The sequence below is a fragment of the Polyergus mexicanus genome, unplaced genomic scaffold (genome assembly GCF_030449975.1).
Source record: "Polyergus mexicanus isolate NDT 795.1 unplaced genomic scaffold, iyPolMexi1.0 SCAF_6, whole genome shotgun sequence".
In the NCBI taxonomy this organism is placed as follows: domain Eukaryota; kingdom Metazoa; phylum Arthropoda; class Insecta; order Hymenoptera; family Formicidae; genus Polyergus; species Polyergus mexicanus.
The window spans coordinates 9494058-9516354 of NW_027223326.1; the positions used below are offsets into that span (position 1 = coordinate 9494058).

Sequence of the window (22297 nt, forward strand, 5' to 3'; positions counted from 1 at the left end):
TTTTTATAGAGAAAAAGAGTGCTGCAAACCACGATGCTGGCCCCGCCATCATTGCCAAGTAAAGTCTATCAAATAATTTGATGCTAATTATATGCTAATTTGTTGTCGTACTCCGGATTTTGTTGCTCAAATTATTTAGCAGGAATTTACGTTTATACCCCTATGATGAAAAAAGTATATATAATACTCGAATAACTAAATTAATTACATCAAAATTGATAGCTATTATGTTGCTCTAAAATAACGTGAAAACATTTTGAAAAAGGTATATTATTTAATTAATACCACTATATTCACTCAATCTCGCCGCGCCGTACGGCGTGCATTTGCGCGAAGTAAAAGTAACTAAAAGAATTTGTTGCTCGTATGTTTTTAGTATTAAAATAATTTATAGACAATATATTATCGAAATATATACGAGATTGAATTCGTTACTTGTTTTCAAGTATTAAAACTCGACACTTTATTGTCGTGGACGCTATATAACGCGAGCTTATACCATATAAGTTTATGAAAAAAATTTATTGCTCGCATGTTTTTGGTATTAAAATAATTTGTAGACAATATACTATCGAAATATATAAGAGATTAAATTTGTTGCTCGTTTTAAAATATTAAAACTTGATACTTTTTGTCGCCGCGGACCTTACACTGCGCGCCATATAGGCAACAACAACAAAAAAATATTGAGTTTTAATATTTCAAAACGAGCAACAAATTCGATCTCTTATATATTTCGGTAGTATATTGTCTACAGATTATTTTAATACTAAAAAGATGCGAGCAACAAATTCTTTTAGTTAATTTAAGTTATAATACTGCGCTGTATAGGGTCTGCGGCGACAAAGTGCCAAGTTAAAGTATTAAAACTCGAGCAACAAATTCAATCTTGTAAAAAATCTTATGAAAATGACCTATCAAATTTTCCCAGAAATAACATTCCTGCCTACCTATTTCAATTGTCAGACTCTTTATAATAAAAGATCGTTATTTCGAACATCTGTTACGGATAGACATGAATGGAAGCTTCTGCTAAATGCATTCCATACGAATCAAAATTCAAATTAAATTAAAAAATAAGTATGTGTACCTCACATTGTATGAAATAAACATGTTGTGCATCGTAGCTTGCATATGTGCAATTGTCAGTTAAAAACTCATCTACCATCTAGAACCTGTATATATATATATATAAATCTCTTTTTTTTCGCTTCATTTTTGTTTATATACTATTCTTTAAATTTAAAATATCGCAACGCTATATTTTTTTTTAGGTGAACTTTACGTCGTTGAAAAATTATGCGGACTGATTGGTAAGATCATAGGAAAATGAACATGTTTACTTTTAAATATTTCTCGAAAAAGAAAATATAAAATTAGTAAAAAAAAAAACGTATAATTAACTAATCGCAGAAATTCTTTTTCGTGTCAAAAATACCATAAAAACTATACTTTTTAAGCGCGAACTACATAAGAATATATAAGTATATTCCATCCATGATCTACGCATAGGCGTGCAAAGTGGAAAGAGCATGGTGCGCTACTCACGTCAGTATTGTATCGTATACGTACATACACGCTCGGATCCGAGTCTATTATCTCAACTTATATAGAAAAAGTGAATGAAATAATCTTGACATTTCAATGTGATATTTAAATCAAAATCGTTAGCCACCCGTTTTCTAAGGACGGAGACCTCTGTCCGAGAAACGGAGGTTTCGTCCGATCCGTGAATGTTCCCTCGCTGCTAGACGGGGTATGTAGGTATAAGTAAAAGCAATTAAGAGGTTGTTGCAGGTAAGAAAGTTCTAACCGTAATCATAGGAAACTGATCGATCACAGTCAAACATTATTTACAATAGGTAAATAAAATCAATACGTACAATCTGAAAATGTCTAACACGAAACAGAAAAGCATAATAGACTTTTTTCTATAAGTGCAAATGATTTTTATTAGTACTTGAAGTATGTAGGATTATAAAACATTTTCGTCCAAAAGTCGTCCAGTCTAGACATTATTACGTCATAAAAACTCGGTTTGACAATTTGGCATATATAATTTGATATATACAGAAGAGATAAAACATAAAAATTTAAAGGATGCAATAATATATCATACAATATTAAATTAATCATTGTATATATAAAAATATATTTTTAAATCATTTAACCAACAGTAATAATGTAAATATAAATATTTAGATAATTTTTAATTTTCTATCTCTAATTTTTTTAATGTTTCTTTTATATATTTTTTAATGAAATATTCTGACTAAACATGTCTAGTAAATTTAGAATCCGAAAGTATTAATGAATTCTTTTGTATATTATAGCAATTTTTTTATTTTTTTCTATTTAAAAAACATCTTTCACACTGTTCTATTCCGATACCGATAGATTGTTAATACAAATGCACGGATAAATTTTTTTTAAAATCATTTTGCAGACTATTTCAATTCTATGTAATTTTTTATAACACATTTCATCTAAAACATCTTTTGCACTAACTATCATAAATCATCAATAAATATCACACAGCACATTTTTCTTCCCTATATTAACTTTGTTAGAATCTAATCTTTTTTTCTTTTCTTTCCTTTTTCTTTTTCGCCTGTGTATGAAATTATGTCAGCATTATGATAATCTATAAAAAAAAAAAGAAAAAAATATATATAAATATCTGAAAATATACAAAATGATTTTAAGTATACGTCCTCAAGTATAATTTTGCATAAAATATATAAAAGAAATAATAATCAGAATGAAATAGATAAATAGAGAGAGAGAGAAAATAGAAAAAAATATAGTTTTATAAAAACAGGCAGAAAAATAACTAAAACTACAAAGAATATCAAAGTATGTACAAATTTTTTAAACATAGTAAAGATGTTTTAATCAATTTATCCATGCATCAGTATCAACAATCTATCGAAAGTGTATATATGAAAGTGTATATATAGTAGGTTCTATGTAAATGTAACGCACAATATGCGAAGATGCGCGAATTTATAAATATATATGCATGTATATACATATACACATAAAACGAAAAAGAGAAATACATAGAAAACACACTGAGATCTTAAGAGAAAACGGGCATTATGCGTGTGCTATTCAGCGCATCTATCTAATCATGAAAAGAGATGCTTTGTTTTGCGAGAGCACCGATATATCAAAGCAAAAGCGAGTATATAATGAGGGTTTTTTTTTTTTTTTTTTTTTAAAGATGTTTATTGTTGATTCGATATGGTCAATGCGCATTTTTTCAGTCCCGAGCTACTTAATTCTTGCATCGTATTTTATAGTAACATAATATAATACTTGAGTCATTCATGTTTGATCATTTTCTCTTAAAATTTTGAATAAAAATATTAACTAAAAATGCTTTTAAATAAAGAGAGTTTATATTTCTAACAAAAATTAGCTTTTAGAGACGAAACAATTTTTTAAATATTTTACTATAACAAACGCAACTTGAGAAATATAAAAAAGCCAGCATCATGTAATATATATAAATTGATTAATTTCAAATAAAAGTAATAAAAAAATAATTTTTATGCCTTTTTTGTAATTTAAATGTGAAGAAAAAAATTATTTAAGTGTCAATCTTTTTAAAAGACATAAAAAGTATTACTTTAATTATTTTAATTATTTTTTATTTGGACAATATGTGTAACATGTGTAAATTATATATATATAATTAATATTAAAAATCTTGAATATTATTAAACAATAAAATATTATTTTATTGTTTAAAAGAAACACAATTGCGGACACACTGAATTATTTATCAGCTGTTTGCAAAACAGTCAGTTGTTTACGGAGCTTTAAAAGAATACGCACATGCAATGTAAACAAATTTCTAAGTGCAGTTCGCTACACTGCGCGTGCATTTCATGCGTCACTTGACATGTATCAAGCATATAAGAATGCACGTGTTTCTTCCAGCTGAAGAAACACTTTTATACGAATCTTTCTTCAATTGAAATTAACAAAGATACATATTAAGAAATATGTATGTATTAGTTACTCTTGCGAGATGAATCATACAATATTTTATTAAAAAAAGAACAGTAATACAAAGATTGTATTATTTTGATTTGCCAATTAAATGATTCGAAATATTTGTGATGTCGCATAAAACGAATCCAGCAATTAGAGAATAATTCCGACAAATTGAAATTTACAAATGTTTCAAAATAAGATTCCGACATTCGTTCTTCGAAAGGACATTCGACGTAAAATTAAAGTTTAGCGTAAAATACATTTTTATCGATGTCGAGAATCATTTGAGAATCGAGAGAATTCTTTCAGAATTTTAATGATTTTCATATCTCTTTTATAAAAAACAAAATTATATAAGAGTATACCATTCAATAATATAAGTATGCATTTTATTTTGCAGAAACAAGTCAGCGGAGATAAGGAGAGTGGCATGACAGAAGAAACATTCGCATTACTTGCATTTTCCGCGCTCAGCTTCTCCGCTTTCTCTTGTTTAAACGAATTTATATTTATCTCGTTATAAGCGCAGAAATTTTTGCGGGTAACACGGACAAACCTACGCGTACACGTGCAGTTGGAGTGCAGCTCCTAAGGTACGATGACTGTACTTACTTTTCGACGAGTCCTGCTCCAGGCTGGACCGCGACCGCCGGTTGACAGCATATCGTATCAGAAAAATAATTCCGCCGGCGATCAGCGTAGTGAGGAACAGCAACACGAGAACGGACGGGCTCACATTCTCCAGCATGTTTCTCGAACCCGACGTAGTCTCCATCTTCGCGTGACACCTGTCCCGAGTAGCGCGCACACGTGACACACAACACACACGCGCGCGCGCGCGCACACACGATTTCCCGGGAAAACGAAAAAGCAGCGAGAAAGCACCGCGGAACCACGCGGTATCACGACACGCGATAACGAAAAGTCATTACATACGTCCTGTATACGTGTAAGTCTGTTCGTGTCGCTTGCGCTACTTGCACTCACTCTTTCTCTTTCTAATGATCGAATAGGTTATAGTCTCATTTCTTCGTTGAAACGCGACGCACTCAATGCCGGAATATATATCTGTTCCGTTTTAAACGCGGAGAAATTTTTGGGAAATCGTTACTTTAATCTATTTCACATCATTGTGATAAAAGTTACTTATGAGTTTATCGCAAACATAAGCGAATAAATCTCCTATGTTTGTATTTACTCCGACCGCGAAAAGCACTGGGTGCAACGTGTATAGACTCGGAACGTTGAGCTCCGATCATGGAATACGAAATTAAGATAGATGCGACTCTCTCCCCCGTGGAGATTCAATATGATCGATGACGCAAGTTTTCGCCGATGAATAATTAATTCGCGTAGATCGCGATCAAACGCAACGTGTTTTTCTTCTCTTTTTTACGCAAATTTCTCAATATGTCTAAACTACGGCTGTACTACTTTCGAATATGCCGCGGGACACTTTACTCTCGGATATTAAATTCAAAGTAGCTCTCGCGCGTCTCTCATCGACAAACCTCACGCAGGACAATTCGATACGTACATATTTATTCCTAAGTCGATTGAAGATTTAAGCGCGCGCGATCGCATCCTCCGCCGTCAGGTCGGTCCATTCGTCCATACGACTTTCGCTCGATCGGATTATCCAACGCGTGCACATCCATCGAGAGAAGGACGACTCGCTGTTCGATTTTATTAAACAACAATACCTGCCGTTCGCCTCTCCTTCCGAATCGGCCACCGATGATTTATAGACGTTTTACAATAATTAAAATATTTTAAACGCGCGGAAACTCGGGTGCGTATGATCCGTTACGTATGAATTTGACAGCTCGCAGAACGCGATCTTTAGATATTTCGCACGACTGGAGACGCAACGTGACTCTTCTTCTCGACGTGACGCGTGTTTGCGGCCCGCGGGTACTCGTGTACCGGTATATACCATCTCGCACGCTTCCTCGTCGCGATCAAACCCGATGCGCTCGCGCGTCATCTCCCCCACGCGTTATCTCCCCCCTCCATTTGCATGGGGAAGACACGATCAACGGCCATATATTCAGGTAGAGGTAGAGACATTCACGTCTCGGCGATGTAAATCTGTCTCGGCATTTAAGGCGGATATATGTGTTATCAATGTAAGAGGTCCCAGAAATATTGTGATAAAAATAATCTATATTTATTTATACGATTTTATATAAAAAGAGGGAGTATAGAGTATGTAGTTATCGATGTTATTGATAATCGCGAAATGTATATTTTTCATACAATCTTTATATCTCGAAAATCAGGCTTATTTAGAAAAATTTTTTTAAGAATCCCTTTTTCTCACACGAGGAGCCCTATTTAACTCAAACTTTAATCACGATGTTTTTCAATTCAATCTTGCGGCGAAACTTTGAACATCTCTTCATAATAATTAATAATCACGAATCATGAATGATCGATGATAAATTCTTTATGAGAGAAATATTATAATTGCTTATGTCATTCCGGAGAGGAAGTCGATTTTTCGTCGAATTCACATTGTCGATTCGAGGAACATTGAATTTTACAATCTACTTCATGAAAACATATGTGCGTCATGTAAATTGATAAAGGCTCTGGAAATAACACATCATCTTCCTACGTCACTTTATAGAACGTGACGAAATTCTACGACATCTTACGTATATATATCGGACGATATCGGACAAGAGAAACTTCGCGAAAATATAATCGCAATTGTCGTAATCGTATTTTCCAATGCAACGTATGAAGAAGGAAGCTTTGCTGCGTAAAACATTTATTTATTCTTACGAAGAATTATGGAAACTGACATTCGCGACTTGAAGAATTATTCATCGGAATAGACATATATTTAAGAAAGAATTTAATTCTCAATTATAGAATGACAAGTTTGAAAAGTTTTGTCATCATATAAAAATTTGAACAATGATCTGAATTAAAAATTGAAACGCCTGTATAGAATGCAGACGTGTATCATAAATCTTTCGAGACATATTGATCTAGATGAGAGAACTGATTTTAAATTATTACTCTTTTAATAGAAGACATCCGGTTTTAAATCATTGCGCGCGGGATCAGTTATCGTAAAGTGATTTCTCGAAACAGCAACGGCGACAGGATGTATTAAATTGAACCCGTTACTCGTTACTTGCCCCGTTACTCTTTTTATACTTTTCTCTATTTCAAATGTCCTCGATTCTTGACTCTCCCGGCTCGTGCCCGGACACCGTGTGTGTGTGTGTATGTGTGTCATCACTAATCGTAAGACTATAAAAATAAGATGATTTTGTTCAATTAACTTAGACATAAAATATTCATATAACATGAACGAAATATTTGAATTAATATATTAATTTAGTTTATATATATATTATTTATTTCAGAATTATCGGTATCAATCAATTCAGCTACGCAAATTTCTCATATCAAGTGTCAAATCATCGAATCTATTAATATTCCATTTATTTGCCAATCGTTAATCTAATCGTATAGTTCCTCATTACGCCATTGTTCGTAAAAATTTGTGGAATTTCATTATCACCATAATATAATAAGAAATAGGATTGACATTATTGTGATAGGTCTCCACTTACTACGATGTGTAAAACATATGTCACGCTTGTATTTACAAATAAATTCGACTTGACGCAAACGAGTTATCGTTCGTACACTATCACGTTATCGTTTTTTTTTTTGTCAGCCAGCTTCTTGATAAAAAAGCTTGTTGTTTTCAGTGTGTTTTTTTAACAGATCAAGGATGGCATAACATTTTGATGTTGATTTCAATATACGTAATATTAAGAATCTAAATATAAGAGAGAGAGAGAGAGAGAGAGAGAGAGAGAAAGGCACAAAAAATCAATTGCACTAAATATCTACTTTAATTGCCTTGCAACAACTTTGCACATAAAAAAATTCATTATATAGTCATATTATACGAAAGAGATTACAAAGAACGATATTTCTTAAAAAACGTACATCTTACAATATTATATAATATTAATTATTGACACAATAACTCTATAACAATGGAATATATTGATATATAATTATTGGCACGGTAATAGTAAAAAATATTTTATCGTACGCATCCATTTACGCTTGATACATTTGTGAGATGAAGAAATGTCAAAGTGGCGTACTCTGATGGTAATAATGTGTATTACGTATACGGTTTTCTATCTAGAGTAATGTATATATTCGCAGGCTTCAACTCGATCGCTCGATTGTTCGTTGCATTTTCCAATCTCAATAAATTAAACCGATTAAACTTGATATCAGTTTGTCTTTTTTTTATACTTTATTCTTATTTTTGAATTATACAAAATATTATCAAATCAAATTACAAAATTATATATCAATTGCTAGAGATTTTTTACTAGCAACAACTGCCCAATGATGACAAGACATGAAGAGACATCAGATTGGTCATCGAAACCGACCGGAAAGTACGGCTGTCGGATTGGCCGTCGTCGCAACACCGCTTTCTCATTCGATGGAAGTAAATCGTACGATCGAAAAACCTTCTTTTATATTACATAATATTTTCACGGAATAACCGGCGAAAAGACGGCAAAAAGCCCCTAAAATTGGCATCGCGTTAAAAATAAAAGAGGACACAGATCGTGATCGCGTGGAATCGATTTCCGGCGGATTTGCAGGAGCGCAGAATATGGCGTTGAGATCGATCTGCCGGCTGTCAATTGATTCGACCTTCAGGCAGTCGAGCCATTTCGGAGCCACCGCCCGCCCGAGACGACCGTCCTTCGACACGCTCCTACGAAGCTTCGCCGCAGCAGCTAAGAACATGGCACTGCCACGCGTTTACTTCGACATGACCGCGGACGACAAGCCCGTTGGTCGCATCGTCATGGAGGTGAGCTGAAAAACCGCGCGATCGCGCACGTCGGCCGACATCATCCGACCGCGCACCTTCGCGAATCCCGACCATGCTTGGCCATCTTGATTTGTCCGCCGTGCCGGTTCGCGCGATTTTATTAAGGGTTTCGTCTCCGGCGACTCGATCGTCGTCGTTCGACGAAGGTTCGAAACTAGCAACGAACGCGACCGGCATTTGTCATCGCGATCTCGCGAAATTATGACGAGCAGCGAGCAGTTGATTGCGCGTTATTAGCGATGCGTCATTATTGCATGAATGTGCAAGCACACGCTCGGCCGTTGCAAAATTTTCCATTCACGGCAGGAGGAACCGTCAGAGTAACATACGTATCCGTAATCTGCTCCTGTAGACGCTACAACTTTTCAATAGTCGTCGCACAGGAAAACGAATTATTTCATTTAAATGAAAATTTACTTTGAGATTTAAGCGGAAAAATTAGCAAATTATTCATTTGGTTGTGGACATGAATATGTAAAAAAAAATAACAATGCTTACACGCAGAAAATTATTACATCTTTGATAATTTTAACGATATGAGCCGATAAGATGAAGTGCGCTTATCTCTTATCTTTCGTTAAAAATTATAATAAATCAACGAATATCTATATAAATTCTTATTAAAAAAGAGTAAATCTCTGTGTATCAAGCAACAAATCCTATCAAATAAAAATCTCCTATATTGATTAGGATGATTGATTAGGGACATTTTGCACTTTGTATAAGATATGTAAATTTATCAAATTTTATTTTGTATCGCACAATACAAATGCGTTAGATAGAAGCATATGAACATAGTTTAAAGTTTTAAACATGAGATGGCATGAGTAAAAAAATATATAATAGCATTGTCTTTGTGTATTTTCCAAAAATTCAAATTTCTCTTTTTTTTTATGGTTCTCTCATTTTTCAAAGATTAATATTTTTTAACGAATTTTAGGCAAATTAAAAATTAATTTTTTTTTGCTGCTTTATTTTTTACTATTGTTAATATGCAAAAAATAAATGAATAAAGGTTTTAATTATAGCATATTTAATTATAAATTGGAATTTTTCAGTTGAGAAAGGATGTTGTCCCTAAGACGGCAGAGAACTTCCGTGCTCTCTGCGTCGGAGAGAAGGGTTTTGGCTACAAGGGTAGCAGTTTCCACAGGGTGATCCCGAATTTCATGTGCCAGGGTGGCGATTTCACTAATCACAATGGCACCGGTGGTAAATCCATTTATGGTGCCAGGTTCGACGATGAGAACTTTAAGCTCACTCATAGCGAGCCCGGTATACTTTCTATGGCGAATGCTGGGCCCAACACCAATGGCAGTCAGTTCTTCATCACCAGTGCCAAGACCAGTTGGCTCGATGGAAAACACGTTGTGTTCGGAAAAGTTATCGAAGGAATGGATGTTGTTAGAAAAGTATGATTTTATATAATATTTTTAGTGTCATATGGCATGTTTTTGACAAAAGATTACATATTCTTCTAACAAGTGCTTTTTACCATAGAAAATTACAGTAATTGAGCAATTATTGCAAAATGAGCAATGATTTTGTTTCAGTTGGAGGCCATGGGTTCTCAGAGCGGCAAGACTTCCAAAAAGATCATAGTAGTGGACTGTGGAGAATATTAGATCAACTAGATACTGTAATGAATGCATTTTTATTTAGCTGTTGCATATTACTGTCTTTATTGCCCTACTTTATCCATTCTCAAGAATCATAATTCTCTCGATGCTAATAATTTTTCTGATTGAACACAGATTGAAAGCTTCAATGTAGAAACAAACGAAATTGCTTGAATCGTAAATTTTTTTTTTTTTTATTTTATTTTAGAGAAGCTATTTTAATTCCTATTAGATGATAGAAAATTCTTTATTGTCTTTTTTAAAAAGAATCTATCAATTCCGAGTACTTTCCAATGCTTTATTATACGATTAATACAACCTTTGTGTTTTTTGTTTTTTTTATATCTTATTCGGTAATTTTTGCGAAATCCATATTCTTCCACAAGTACACTCGCTTAATATCACTGAGTGATTTAGCAAAAAGGCACACAAGCAATGAGCTCAAATGTTTCCATACCATCTTATATTTTAGTGAGTGTTAAGAATACGAAGATCTTCAATAATAGAATAGATATTTCAAATTTTGAAATGAATAATTGATGTATTGATTCCAGTGTGTTAACCAATGCATTTCTCTTTAGCGTTATACATTTGACTTTGCATCATATATAATATATATATAGATATATCACAATTAGAATTCTCATATGTTTTTTATAAATGTATATTGTTCTTCAATCGTGTGCGCGCGAATTATAAAATGGATAATCCTGTTTGTTTATCGTAATGCAGGCAATGCCTGAAAAAAAGATATCTTACTGTAATACAACACCAACAAATTAAAAAATGTAGTTGCAACAGTCTGAATAGTTCCGATTTCTTAAAAATAAAATTGTTTTCAGAAAGAAGAAAACTGGTTTACACATTATTTGCATAATAATCTTATAAAGCCCATCGGACCTAAATCTACATAAAATCTCTTTATCTCTCGGTATAACGATTTTCTTGTAGAAAACATGAAATGGGCACTACTCTAAAGCGCATTTAATTTTATCTGCTCTATTATACTTTTCTCATAATATATTACACTACAATACTTATAGACTAGTTAGATTAAAAAGATCAATTTACAAATAATTCACATTTTTTGCAACATTTATAATCAACGTATATTTCATTTTTTTTTCATATTTGTTTTACCAATCTGCGAGAACATTGATAGAACATATAATATCAATATTATTTACAATCTTGCATTACATTAGGACACTTTCGAAATAATCTAATTTACATATGAGGTGCGCTAATCGAAAAAATACATAGATAGATTTTATTTTTTTAGACAATCTTTACACATAACGCCGATAAAAATTATATCAAGAATAATTATCAACTGATAATACATAACTTTTTTTTTTTTTTTTTTTTCATTATTGTACTTTTTCCTTTCATATTCGTTTTATATTTAAAATTGATGAAAACTTAATCGTAATGAATAAAGAATCAATATTTTCTATCTTGAATTGAATCATAAATAACTTTTTCCTAATGCATATAAAACATATACTAACAAGTACAATACTTTTTGAATATCCTAATTGAGATTTAATCTCGTTAATAATTAAATTAAGAAATTAGAGATTATGGAGATGAAAGTATTCAAAAAGAAAATTTGTTACCTGCACATTGTAATTTGTTCATTCATTTGCTTTGTATTTGTACTGCCTTTTTTGTTTCGCATTTATTTTTACGCTCTCTTCTTTATCAGATAAATTGTATGTAGTGTAAAGAAAAATTATAAAAATTTTCTTTTTTTATGGATTTATATAGATTTTGATTATCTCAATCGAATTCTTATATATTTTCACACTCTACTCTCATATATCATATATTTCTGAAAAATAAATAACATTTTCATATAGATTAAGATAATCACATTATGTAATCAATTGCGTATAGATTTCAAAATTCTCAACGACGATTATTATTTTTGGAACGTTTTTAAATATTGATTTATCAAAGAGACGTGTAGATAGGTGTGTAAGTAACGCATAATGTATAAGTTACACACCAGTTTTGTTTAAATGTATGATATAGTCGTAAATTTCCAATTTAAATTCCTTCGATTGCAGTTATCTATAAATGATGACACATAAAATTCACATTTATTATATTTTGAAGCTATTCATTTAATACAAATCGAAGAAGTTTTAACTGCTGGGAGAAATTTCCCTTATTGAAGCAGCATAAAAGATACAGATCACACATCTATTGTCAGTCTAATTATATTCTAATCACACCGTAACGGGGCGAGACAAGATCAATTAAGATGCTGTTTAAAAAAAAATTCAACACATATAAGAAATACTAAACTTAAACTACGAAAAATTCTATCTAGTATATTATTTACTTATTTAACTATTGTCAGATATCGTTTAAGAAACAAAAATTAAAGAATATCTTGACATCTTAACTAAAACATAATTATTGTGGAAAGAAATTTGAACACGTAAAGAAATAATATAATGCATAAAATAATGTATCTTTTATATTTGTTTCAAGTTTTCTGAGAAAGTTAAAGAAATAAAATTATCACGAATAAGAATTATATGATCGAAAAGTTGTTACAGAAAATAAATTTGCAAGACATGATGCGGTATTTATTGGTTCTACGTTTCATTTATGGCTTTGCCATATTTACTTTGTTTGCATATTCGCAATTGTATATATCCTACTTTTGAAACACAAAATTCTCGAGGCTGCGACATGAATATTTTTTTCTCTTTTTATATTTGACATACAACTCCATGTATAACGTTCTTGCATGTCATTATTAAACATACGTGGCATTTTTTTATACACATATCTTTATATGTGAGTACCGTGTACATATATCTCTACATCAGTGACGCTTCGTACTATGATTGAAAATCGTGATTAGAAAGAAACGCCGATCAGAAAAAGCAGGAAAACAGATAAAAATTCGAGCAATGAAGCAGAGAGAAGGATGGCAGAAAGTGCCAACTTATTACGGCCATCATGCCGTAAGTTTGCATTTTGCATAACTTATCGGACCAGCCGCCACTCTCTATGTGTTCACCTTTCTTTAAGAATATATTATATATATTATACACATATATGTTATGATTAACATGCTCTCTCTTTCTCTTTCTCTTTCTCTCCCTTTGACCCGCAAAGGATGGATTAATCTTTTTATGCTTAATCATATCATATTCATTAATATACTTACGAAATGCATTTACATGGCACAGAATATATTTTTGTTACGTCATAATCTTATCTTTTAGGGTTTTTTTTTACGCCAATGTAATGTTATACAATCGCGACAACTTGAAATGATACATGGCTAAAAATAATTATTCCATATGAAAATAGTTCTCTAAACAATCTCTCTTAAATTCGCACTCTATTAATAAAAATTATAGAGCGTTGTGTGCGTGTGCGTTTATTCAGGATAGACAAGAACAGATTTATCGTCGCATTATCTATTTCCTGTCTCGCGGTAATTATATATGTAATTATTTGCGGATAAGTATAAGTAGGATATATAAACGGAGAATAAAAGAGCTGAAATAGTCCGTATATATCGAACTCAAGGTTCACATATCACATTACAAAGAATAATTAGCAAAGGTCTTTAACTTCGTAAATTATCTATTTAACAGTACGATCTCTGCAAAAATTAAAATTGCAATATCTCTATTAATTAAATATTAATTTTTCAAATAAAATCTTATAAACGTATAAAAACCTCACGTCGAGAAATCGAAAATACTCGTCACGAATCTGATAACATCTTTTAGAAGTTCATCGTTTTCAAGTTTTAAAAAAATTGGATAAGAAAAAGCTTTTTAAAGCTGCTTTATAAAGGATAAACATGCGAGGCTGTTAACGTTCTTTTCTTGTGAGGAAATGCGTAAAAGAAAAAACAGATAGAAACGATAACATCCTCGATGAAATATGTTTTCTTTCGCAATTTTCATCTCTCTCTCTCTCTCTCTCTCTCTCTTTCTCTTTCTCTTTCTCTTCCCATTCCTCTCTCGCGCTTGATTTTTCTCTTTCCCGAACCTTTCTCAACTCAAGGAGGCAAACAGGAGAGGAGCCGTACTAACAAATTACTTCGTATTTATACGAGGAGTTAGTTCGGAAAATAGAACTCATTCGACAAAAAAAAAGAAGATAAATAATGGCAGTGCAACGAATATCTCGTGCTGTCAATCCGATGTATCTTGACGTATGTAACAAAATGATATAATTGCGAAGAAACGGTCCGACGATGGTGCACTACTTGACGAAGAGATCCTTGAGAGTGGAACAGATCGAATCGCAGTCCGTTTGCTCCTGCTCCTTGTTTCCACTCGAGAACCAGCTGGTGACCTTGCCGGCGCGCGACTTGTTCGGTGACACGGATGGTTTTCCAGATGAGCTGCCCGACATTTCCGCATCGTTTCCCCTGTGGGTCGAGGTAAGAATCTTCTCGATGGCATTGCCGAGCACCTGTCGATAGAAAAGAGAAGTTACGCCGTTGCGTCGAGCGAGAGAGCTTTGGTTCCTTTAACGTGATATATTTTTCCCTTGCGGGATGTAAATATACGCCAGAGAAAATAGAGTTTTATTTCAAACCGAACTTTAACTATAATCCTCTTATAAATGCTTAATGAAAAAAAGATTTACACAATGTTGATTAATATATTTTTAACTCTAGCCTTTCCTTTTGAATAAACAGAACGTAATTACATTTCATTTACCTGAGCGTCTACTTTGGTACCGCTGCTATCGTCCCAGAGAACCTTATGCTTGGGATCTATGTTCTTCGCCAGCGTATCCTTGACGGTTTTAACTATCTTCAACTTGTCGAGCTTGAACGTTATCGCGCTCTCTTCGTCCAGATACCGATTCTTTTTCGACATAGGTTGATGGCGCTTGGTAAACCAGTTGCTCGGCGCGATGAGCGAGCCTTTGCTGCTGCTGCTGCTCGACGTTTTGCTTTTGGTGCTATGCAGAATAGACACGTCGAAGCTGTTGGATCGTGAACTCTTGAGTCGACTGCGTCTCTGCTCCGCCGTTTTCGTGGACCAGCTCGATCTTTGTTCATCCTTCGCGTCCGACGTGCCGCATGTATTTATCTCCGACGCGGACGACGTCAGGGAACTCAGGATGGATATCAGATCCGTGTTGGAGCATGTGATGCCCGCCGCTGTTGTCGAATAGGGTACCTCGAGTTCACAAATCGGCCTCGTCATCTCAGACGCACGTCTACGTAGCGCCAACGTCGACGCCGCGACTGTCGCCGAGAAATCGGAAAATCGGCGTTTCTGATGCTGTATGTATTTCTGCGTGGTAGAACTGCCATCGCCCTCCAGAGGCTGAATCTCGCATACTCGCTCGCGAGACGATGTCTTGTACATTTTTAAACGAACCTGAGAGACGAGCATACGAGCATTAAAATATTCCTCGTTAACGCGAAACATTAGAGATCAAACGATATGTATAGAAAATTAACATCAAAGATGTATCGAATATATGTTATCAGTGATTTATTTTTAATGCAGAAAATTTACACAACATAAACATAAATAATTTAACTAAACAATTTTAATAATTTTATTTTTGTCAAATATTCATTAATCAATAAATGTATCAGTTATACAATGTTATTTTATTGTATTTTATCTCACAATTTTTATTCTTGAAGCTTATGCTTTATAATATTATTTTCACAAAAGCTCTTTAATTTAAAAATCTGAATTTTTAAACCTGAACTTTCAAGGAAGGTTTTAAGGTCGAGATTGGATCTGTAATAAAACATGCGATTCAATATATGTTCAATTTTAGAGTCACAGGAGAAATGATGACAGGAGAAAAATTGATTTAGCCGGAATGAGGGTGAACAATCTAATAAATATTTAGCCAACAATGAATCTAATAGTAATTAACACAAAGCTTGATCTTATCCCTCATTCCGGCTAAATCAACGGAAAAATACACAGTGAGGGAGATAATAAAGATTTACATATCGTTTGATATATTCACATACAATATCTCTTATTTTAGCTTTACTTTATCTATATTATTTATTCATAATGTTTAATACGTTTATACTAACTATAAGTATTACCTTTTTCGCCTTGATCTCGGCGATGTCATCCATAATGTCGAGTTGCAGATTGTGAGTGCTACCACTATTACTGGGCGGACCGCTTATCCCGGTGGATGAGTCCCGCCGGCCTTGCAATATTCTGGTGGCACCCATGGGAAATGCGGCGACAGATTCCCGTCGATTGCGACCAAACAGGGTTGTCGGTACCCTGGAAATCGTGACGACAGAGTGTCGTCGACCACCCGATTGCGGTGCCGGCGTCTGCGAGAGCGTCGCCAGGAAGGCAGCCTCCCTCGCTGATGGACCGGATCCTTCTCCACCGCGTTCGCTCAATCGTCGCACCTGTTCACGCGTAAATTTACGGATGGCGTAACTTTAACTGCGACATTCAATATGCGTTTATCTTATCATTGTGAAAGAGGAATGAGAAATGATCAAACAGCCTCAGAAAATTCGATAAAAATATTTCAATTACAACGTGTTTCATGTATCCTTAATATGATTATCTTTAAACCTCGGACTTTTTGCCAAAGATTTTTTTAAAACCCGGTTATGCGAATTAATTAAAATTACAATATTTTATTAATATATTTAATTTATTAATTTTATTGATTTTAAAATAAGATATATAAAATTATGATAATTTTTATATTCATTATATTCTTTATACATATTCTCTAATGTAATTTGAATATCGAGAAGATATCGAGAACAACGAGCACTTTACCGCGATTATTCTGACAATGAGCTGCAGATAAGTTTATTTTAAGTTTCTCGCGTACGTGTTACAGCATCATAAGTATTGCCATGTTTGCGTATCGATATCGCCTTAACCACGAAAGACTTCCTATGCACGCGCATATACATATATACCTGGGATGCGGTTATCCCGGATGTACACTGCGGAGTTGGTAAAGAATGCTTCCTGACGTCCCTCCATGGCGAGAGCAAATAGGGATTCAAGGATGGGGAATCCGGATCGAATCGCGGCGGCGAGTCCCTGCGACAGCGATCCGCTTCCTCCTCGCCGAACGTGCTTTCCTCGACGACAATCAGCGGTTCGGCACCGCCACTTCCGTTGCTCGTACTCGGACAGAACGACTGCCTTCTCATACTGATATTCTGCAAATATTATTTCTTTCCCAATTTTTGTTTATTTTTATCTATCAGTGCTTGCTTACATCAATCAATCTTCGCAAAATCAATCGTATAAATATTCCAGAATTTTTCCAGAATTCTTTTTTATATTTACAAAAAAAAAAAAAATCTTTAAAACTGAAAATTTTTTTCATTTTTTTACACTTTTATGTAGATATTTTAGAACCTAAATCTTTTAGTCTTCCGACCTTTAACGACCCTCCTTAAAAATCAGAGATAAAATAAAACGAAAATTATTCTTTTTTCTATTCCAAACATTTTCTTTTTTTGATTAGACATTTTATATTTAACAAAATCTATATATATATCACAACAAAATTAATGGGGAATCAGCAGATTCTCGTTACATATATCATTTAATATTCCGAACGGATCCGGTGAGTTTTTTCGGGGGTGAACGATATCGAGATTCGAGAGATTCCCAACAGAATTTTTTAATTTTCACGGTAACAAAATAGCATTCGATAGATGTATGTTTTTGGTGTAAAAAATATAGATAAAGCATTGCACGTAATATATCGTCTTATATGGCTCCTGTAATTCAGAACACGTGCGAGCATTTCGATTTGATATCCGAGATATTCCCGCCCTCGTAAGTACCATAACGCGTTCGCATAATGGAAGGGGGAGCAGGGGGGGGGGTGTAATTTTAGCGTCAAATTTCCATAAATATATTTGCGTAGGATGTAACAGCTCACAGAACTGCAACATCTTGATGTACGATCAAAGAAAAAAGAAAAAAAAACACCCCATTGTCGAGAATGATACGCTACACGTCATATTGCGTCACTACGCAAATATTAGCGTTTGCAGATGTCATATTTACGTTCGATATCTGGGTCAGTTGTTATGGTCTAATGAAATTTGCGATCTCCCGCAACTATGCGTTGCAACTCGCAACACGTGTGCATTATTTTCCCCCATATAGAGAGATCGCGTTATTAGCATGCAAAAGAATAAAACAATAAAAGTTACTAAATATGAAAAGCGTTATTATTCCGATTAACTTTTTAATTTCATCCTGATAAATGATCTCTTGTGGTCGTGACACATAGAAAATAATCGAATTATTTAATATCGATATATTACAGCTTTCTATTACAAAAAATTAAATCTGTGCTAAGTATAATCAAAAATATTCAAAAAGAAAATCTCTTATTAATTTAAAAAAAAAAAAGTGTATACCATATACTGAAATATAAAGTTCTTTTTATTCGTTAGTTCTCATATTATACCGGCACGTCGAAGATATAAAAGATAGGACAAAATCCAAGAAGTTTTACGGTATCTTTCACTTGAAAATTTTTCAATGAATACCTGTCAATTCTTTTAAATTCACTTATTTCTCGCAAGCTATAGTCGCGTCGACACTTTCGATCGAACAGAAAAGCCGCAGTCGATCGACCAGCTTTATCGCCAATCCCTTTCTCTCGTAGTTGTCCCGGTAACGGCGATAATACCGGAAATTAATATTCGAATACGTAGGTCAGTCGGCTGGCTGGAAATAGCAAACGCGAAGCCACGAGAATTCCGGCGACGGGATACTAAAAGAGGAAAGTCGCTGCGTTATAGGCGACAGAGGATGTTCTCGGTGGCAGCGATGAGATATATAAAGAACTCGCGCTCCGCATCCTTAAGGATATCGTTGCTTGAGACGTATTCGAGTGCACACGGAAACTCGTTCTGCGATTATGAAGTTGCTCGCTATTTTCGCCGTACTGGCTTATGTCTCGGCAGACACGCTACCAGCTGTTTATGACGGACCTACTTACGAATTGAGTAAGTACATTTTACCGAGAAATATGATGGAAAATTTTCTCGCGTCTCAAACGAAAATTCTCTCGACAATTGAACAATTTTATTAAGCTGTAATTAATTTCAAGCAATTTTTGCTTTTCATCCAAGATTTTTCGCGAAGATATCAAATCTCTGAAAGACAGAGAGAGATCCAGATATTTTGTTAGTATTAAAAAATATTAAGTAATAATTATTGAAAAATTATAATGCAAGTGGAGTTTGTTAATTATTATAGCTCTATTTCGAGTAAAATGGTGCGGTTTTGAAACATAACACAGAAAAACTTTTCAACTTTGATTAATAAATATCCAGAATGCACTACCTTTTGTCTCACGCTGTATAATAATTATATTATACAACACAGAGAGAGAGAGAGAGAGAGAGAGAGAGTCTCTCTTCCTCTCTTTCTCCGATGTACCCTTTTAGAATATACTGATAATATATTATCGATATCCTTTCATATCGAATGCGACGCGACCCTTTCCTCTGATAAATCATTCGATTACGAGTTACTGCATCATTTCCGAATACTGAATTGGAAATAATCTTTATTTTATTCTCTACAATGTTATTCGAATATTAGAATTAATTTCATGTAATTAAAGCATCAAATAAAAATTGAAATCTCGTTAAGAACCTCAAAATTCGTAAAAATTGTATAACTCGCGATATAAAATAATTTGCAAAAATAAGTCTTTTCAAATTTTTTTATATCTCTCACTTCTCCCCTATTTTAAACGAACAAGGTAGCGTAAAAGGAGGAATTAGCTCAATTTTCGTGAAAGAATGTGCATTCCTGCTACAAAATTCCTTTTCGTCCGTCCGGTAAATATGATTCCGCGTCATGTATTGTATCGAATATATATTCTACATTCGTGCAAAAATTCAATATACTTTACGAAACGCGGAATTTTCTCCTCTCCGCTACACGAGAGAAAATAATGGAAAAATCGCTTGAATTTTTTCAGCTACCATCAACGATCCGGAGTACGACGAGATGGCATCTAATCTGTCGCCTATCCGACATCGGCGAATAACCTGCGACCTTTTATCCTGGCAATCCGAGTGGTTGACCATCAATCACAGTGCGTGCGCGGCCAAATGTTTGGCTCAACGTCGCCAGGGTGGCCGCTGCCGTGACGGCATCTGCATCTGCAGGAACTAGAAATAGACGTCGTGTCTCGCTTTGAAAAGTATCGCAGACACATAATCTCCCGGTTAACGCGCGTCCCGCGGATTTCGCACACCGTCGCCATCATCGTCCGCTGTCGCACGCCATCGATATTGATAAACGTTGGTGCATCGTAATCCAGATTAATATTCACGACGAGAATCACGACGCATCAGTTCAATCACCACGCGGCGGTCCCGATCGATCGATTATAACGAGCAAATTTTGGCCGAAAATTGATAACGCCACTGTCAATGGAAATTATCTCGTTGTGTCAATACTGTGTAATTTAATAATAAGAATAACGGCTCTTATTCGCGACAGGCGTTCCGCGAGAAATCGAGAAAAATATTAAAATTTCGGCATTGGTCATTAACGAACGTTGATTTATCGTAATGAGTACTCGTATGAGATTTGTATAACGATTTCAACAATGTCAATTATTTCATTGCAGCAAATGCACACAATGTTAATCGAACCAAATGTAGTTCTGTGAAAATGACTTTAACGTATATACACACACATGTGTCCCAAGTAAAAAATTAATTAAGTATCGATGAATAATAATATCGATATATTTGAGATATTTTTCAATCGCATAGAGTTATTCATACCGTTAAATATAATTCAAGTGTGCGATATCTAAATTAGAACCCTTTCCACGAACTTGTCCCGCAAGACAAATAGCGACACTTACCATAATTAGCTAATCTGTTATTTTATAACAAATTAAAAGCCATCTGGCCATTTAGATTAATTTCTCTTAATCGCAATAATTAATAAACTTGCAATCACGACAATATCTGTAAAAAAAAGAAAGCAAAATTTGACCAAAAAAAATATCTTTTTAAAGTTTGATTTGATCAAAAATATATCTTTTTAAAGTTTGACGCAAATTATGCAAAATATGTTTTACACAAGTTCATTCATTATGTATTCGCGATTTTACTGTATAGCCAAAAGTGATTTTAATAATATATATATATATATATATATATATGATATAGAAATAAATGATAATGGGATAGCGCAATTAATCGAAGAAAACGTAACATACCGCGCCGCGATTGATAATTGTCCCTCGCGTCCCGGCGCATTCAAAATCTATTTCCGAATGTGAAAGCAACATGTGGGCCCGAACCAATAGTTCCACATTGATGAATCCAATCACTAACGTAATATCTTTCGACCCATCGTATATATTGATCGTGCGTCGCGAACGTGCACGGAACACATATCACCGCTGGACAATAAGCTGTCTCAGGAGGCATTTCAATCGAGTTTAAAATACATATTTAAATACGTGAATCAATCTCCAAGATTAATTCGATGTCAGAGATGATCAATATCTTAAGTCTCTTGTACTTTGAATAGAGAACAGTACATCTCTTGATGTGTCACGGAGCATCCCCTTTAATACTCGGGCAATCAATGCTCTCCGATATAATATTTCTGTGATTTCAATTCCAGAAAAAAATTTATCTATATAATTGCATTGATATTACTCTTAATTTATCAAATTTAATTCTAATTTTTCATAAGTGCCTTTTAGACTCTCATTCGGATAATATAACGTATTCGAAACTCAT

General features: G+C 34.0%; 4 protein-coding genes across 7 annotated transcripts in view; 2 read left to right on the forward strand and 2 right to left on the reverse strand.

The window, feature by feature from the left end:
• Nucleotides 1-5948, reverse strand: part of LOC138934356 (transducin beta-like protein 2) — a 35981-nt gene extending 30033 nt beyond the window's left edge. Inside the window, exon 1 of one of the 2 annotated variants that reach the window (XM_070297994.1) lies at nucleotides 4618-5936. In XM_070297994.1, coding sequence (XP_070154095.1) covers nucleotides 4618-4780 — 163 coding nt within the window. In that variant the 5' untranslated portion in view covers nucleotides 4781-5936. Of the gene's footprint in view, nucleotides 1-4617 lie in introns of both variants that reach the window. The other variant, XM_070297993.1, reaches the window with a different exon arrangement.
• Nucleotides 5949-8519: 2571 nt separating this feature from the next.
• On the forward strand, nucleotides 8520-11355 carry LOC138934066 (peptidyl-prolyl cis-trans isomerase). Its single transcript, XM_070297471.1, has 3 exons — nucleotides 8520-8881; nucleotides 9961-10314; nucleotides 10456-11355. The coding sequence occupies exons 1-3, from the start codon at nucleotides 8678-8680 to the stop codon at nucleotides 10525-10527; spliced, it is 630 nt and encodes a 209-aa protein (XP_070153572.1). The 5' UTR covers nucleotides 8520-8677; the 3' UTR covers nucleotides 10528-11355.
• Nucleotides 11356-11925: 570 nt separating this feature from the next.
• LOC138934041 (uncharacterized) overlaps nucleotides 11926-22297 on the reverse strand; it is a 37409-nt gene continuing 27037 nt past the window's right edge. For 2 of the 3 annotated variants that reach the window (XM_070297418.1, XM_070297419.1), the window contains 4 exons: nucleotides 17456-17704; nucleotides 16601-16924; nucleotides 15231-15902; nucleotides 11926-14979 (listed from right to left, as the gene is read on the reverse strand). In XM_070297418.1, the coding sequence (XP_070153519.1) occupies nucleotides 14767-14979; nucleotides 15231-15902; nucleotides 16601-16924; nucleotides 17456-17695 (1449 nt within the window). In that variant the 5' untranslated portion in view covers nucleotides 17696-17704 and the 3' untranslated portion in view covers nucleotides 11926-14766. Of the gene's footprint in view, nucleotides 14980-15230; nucleotides 15903-16600; nucleotides 16925-17455; nucleotides 17720-22297 lie in introns of all 3 variants that reach the window. The other variant, XM_070297420.1, reaches the window with a different exon arrangement.
• On the forward strand, nucleotides 19391-21658 carry Def2 (defensin 2). The gene is made up of 2 exons (XM_070297198.1): nucleotides 19391-19519; nucleotides 20506-21658. Exons 1-2 carry the CDS (start codon nucleotides 19432-19434, stop codon nucleotides 20700-20702), a joined length of 285 nt encoding a protein of 94 aa, XP_070153299.1. The 5' UTR covers nucleotides 19391-19431; the 3' UTR covers nucleotides 20703-21658.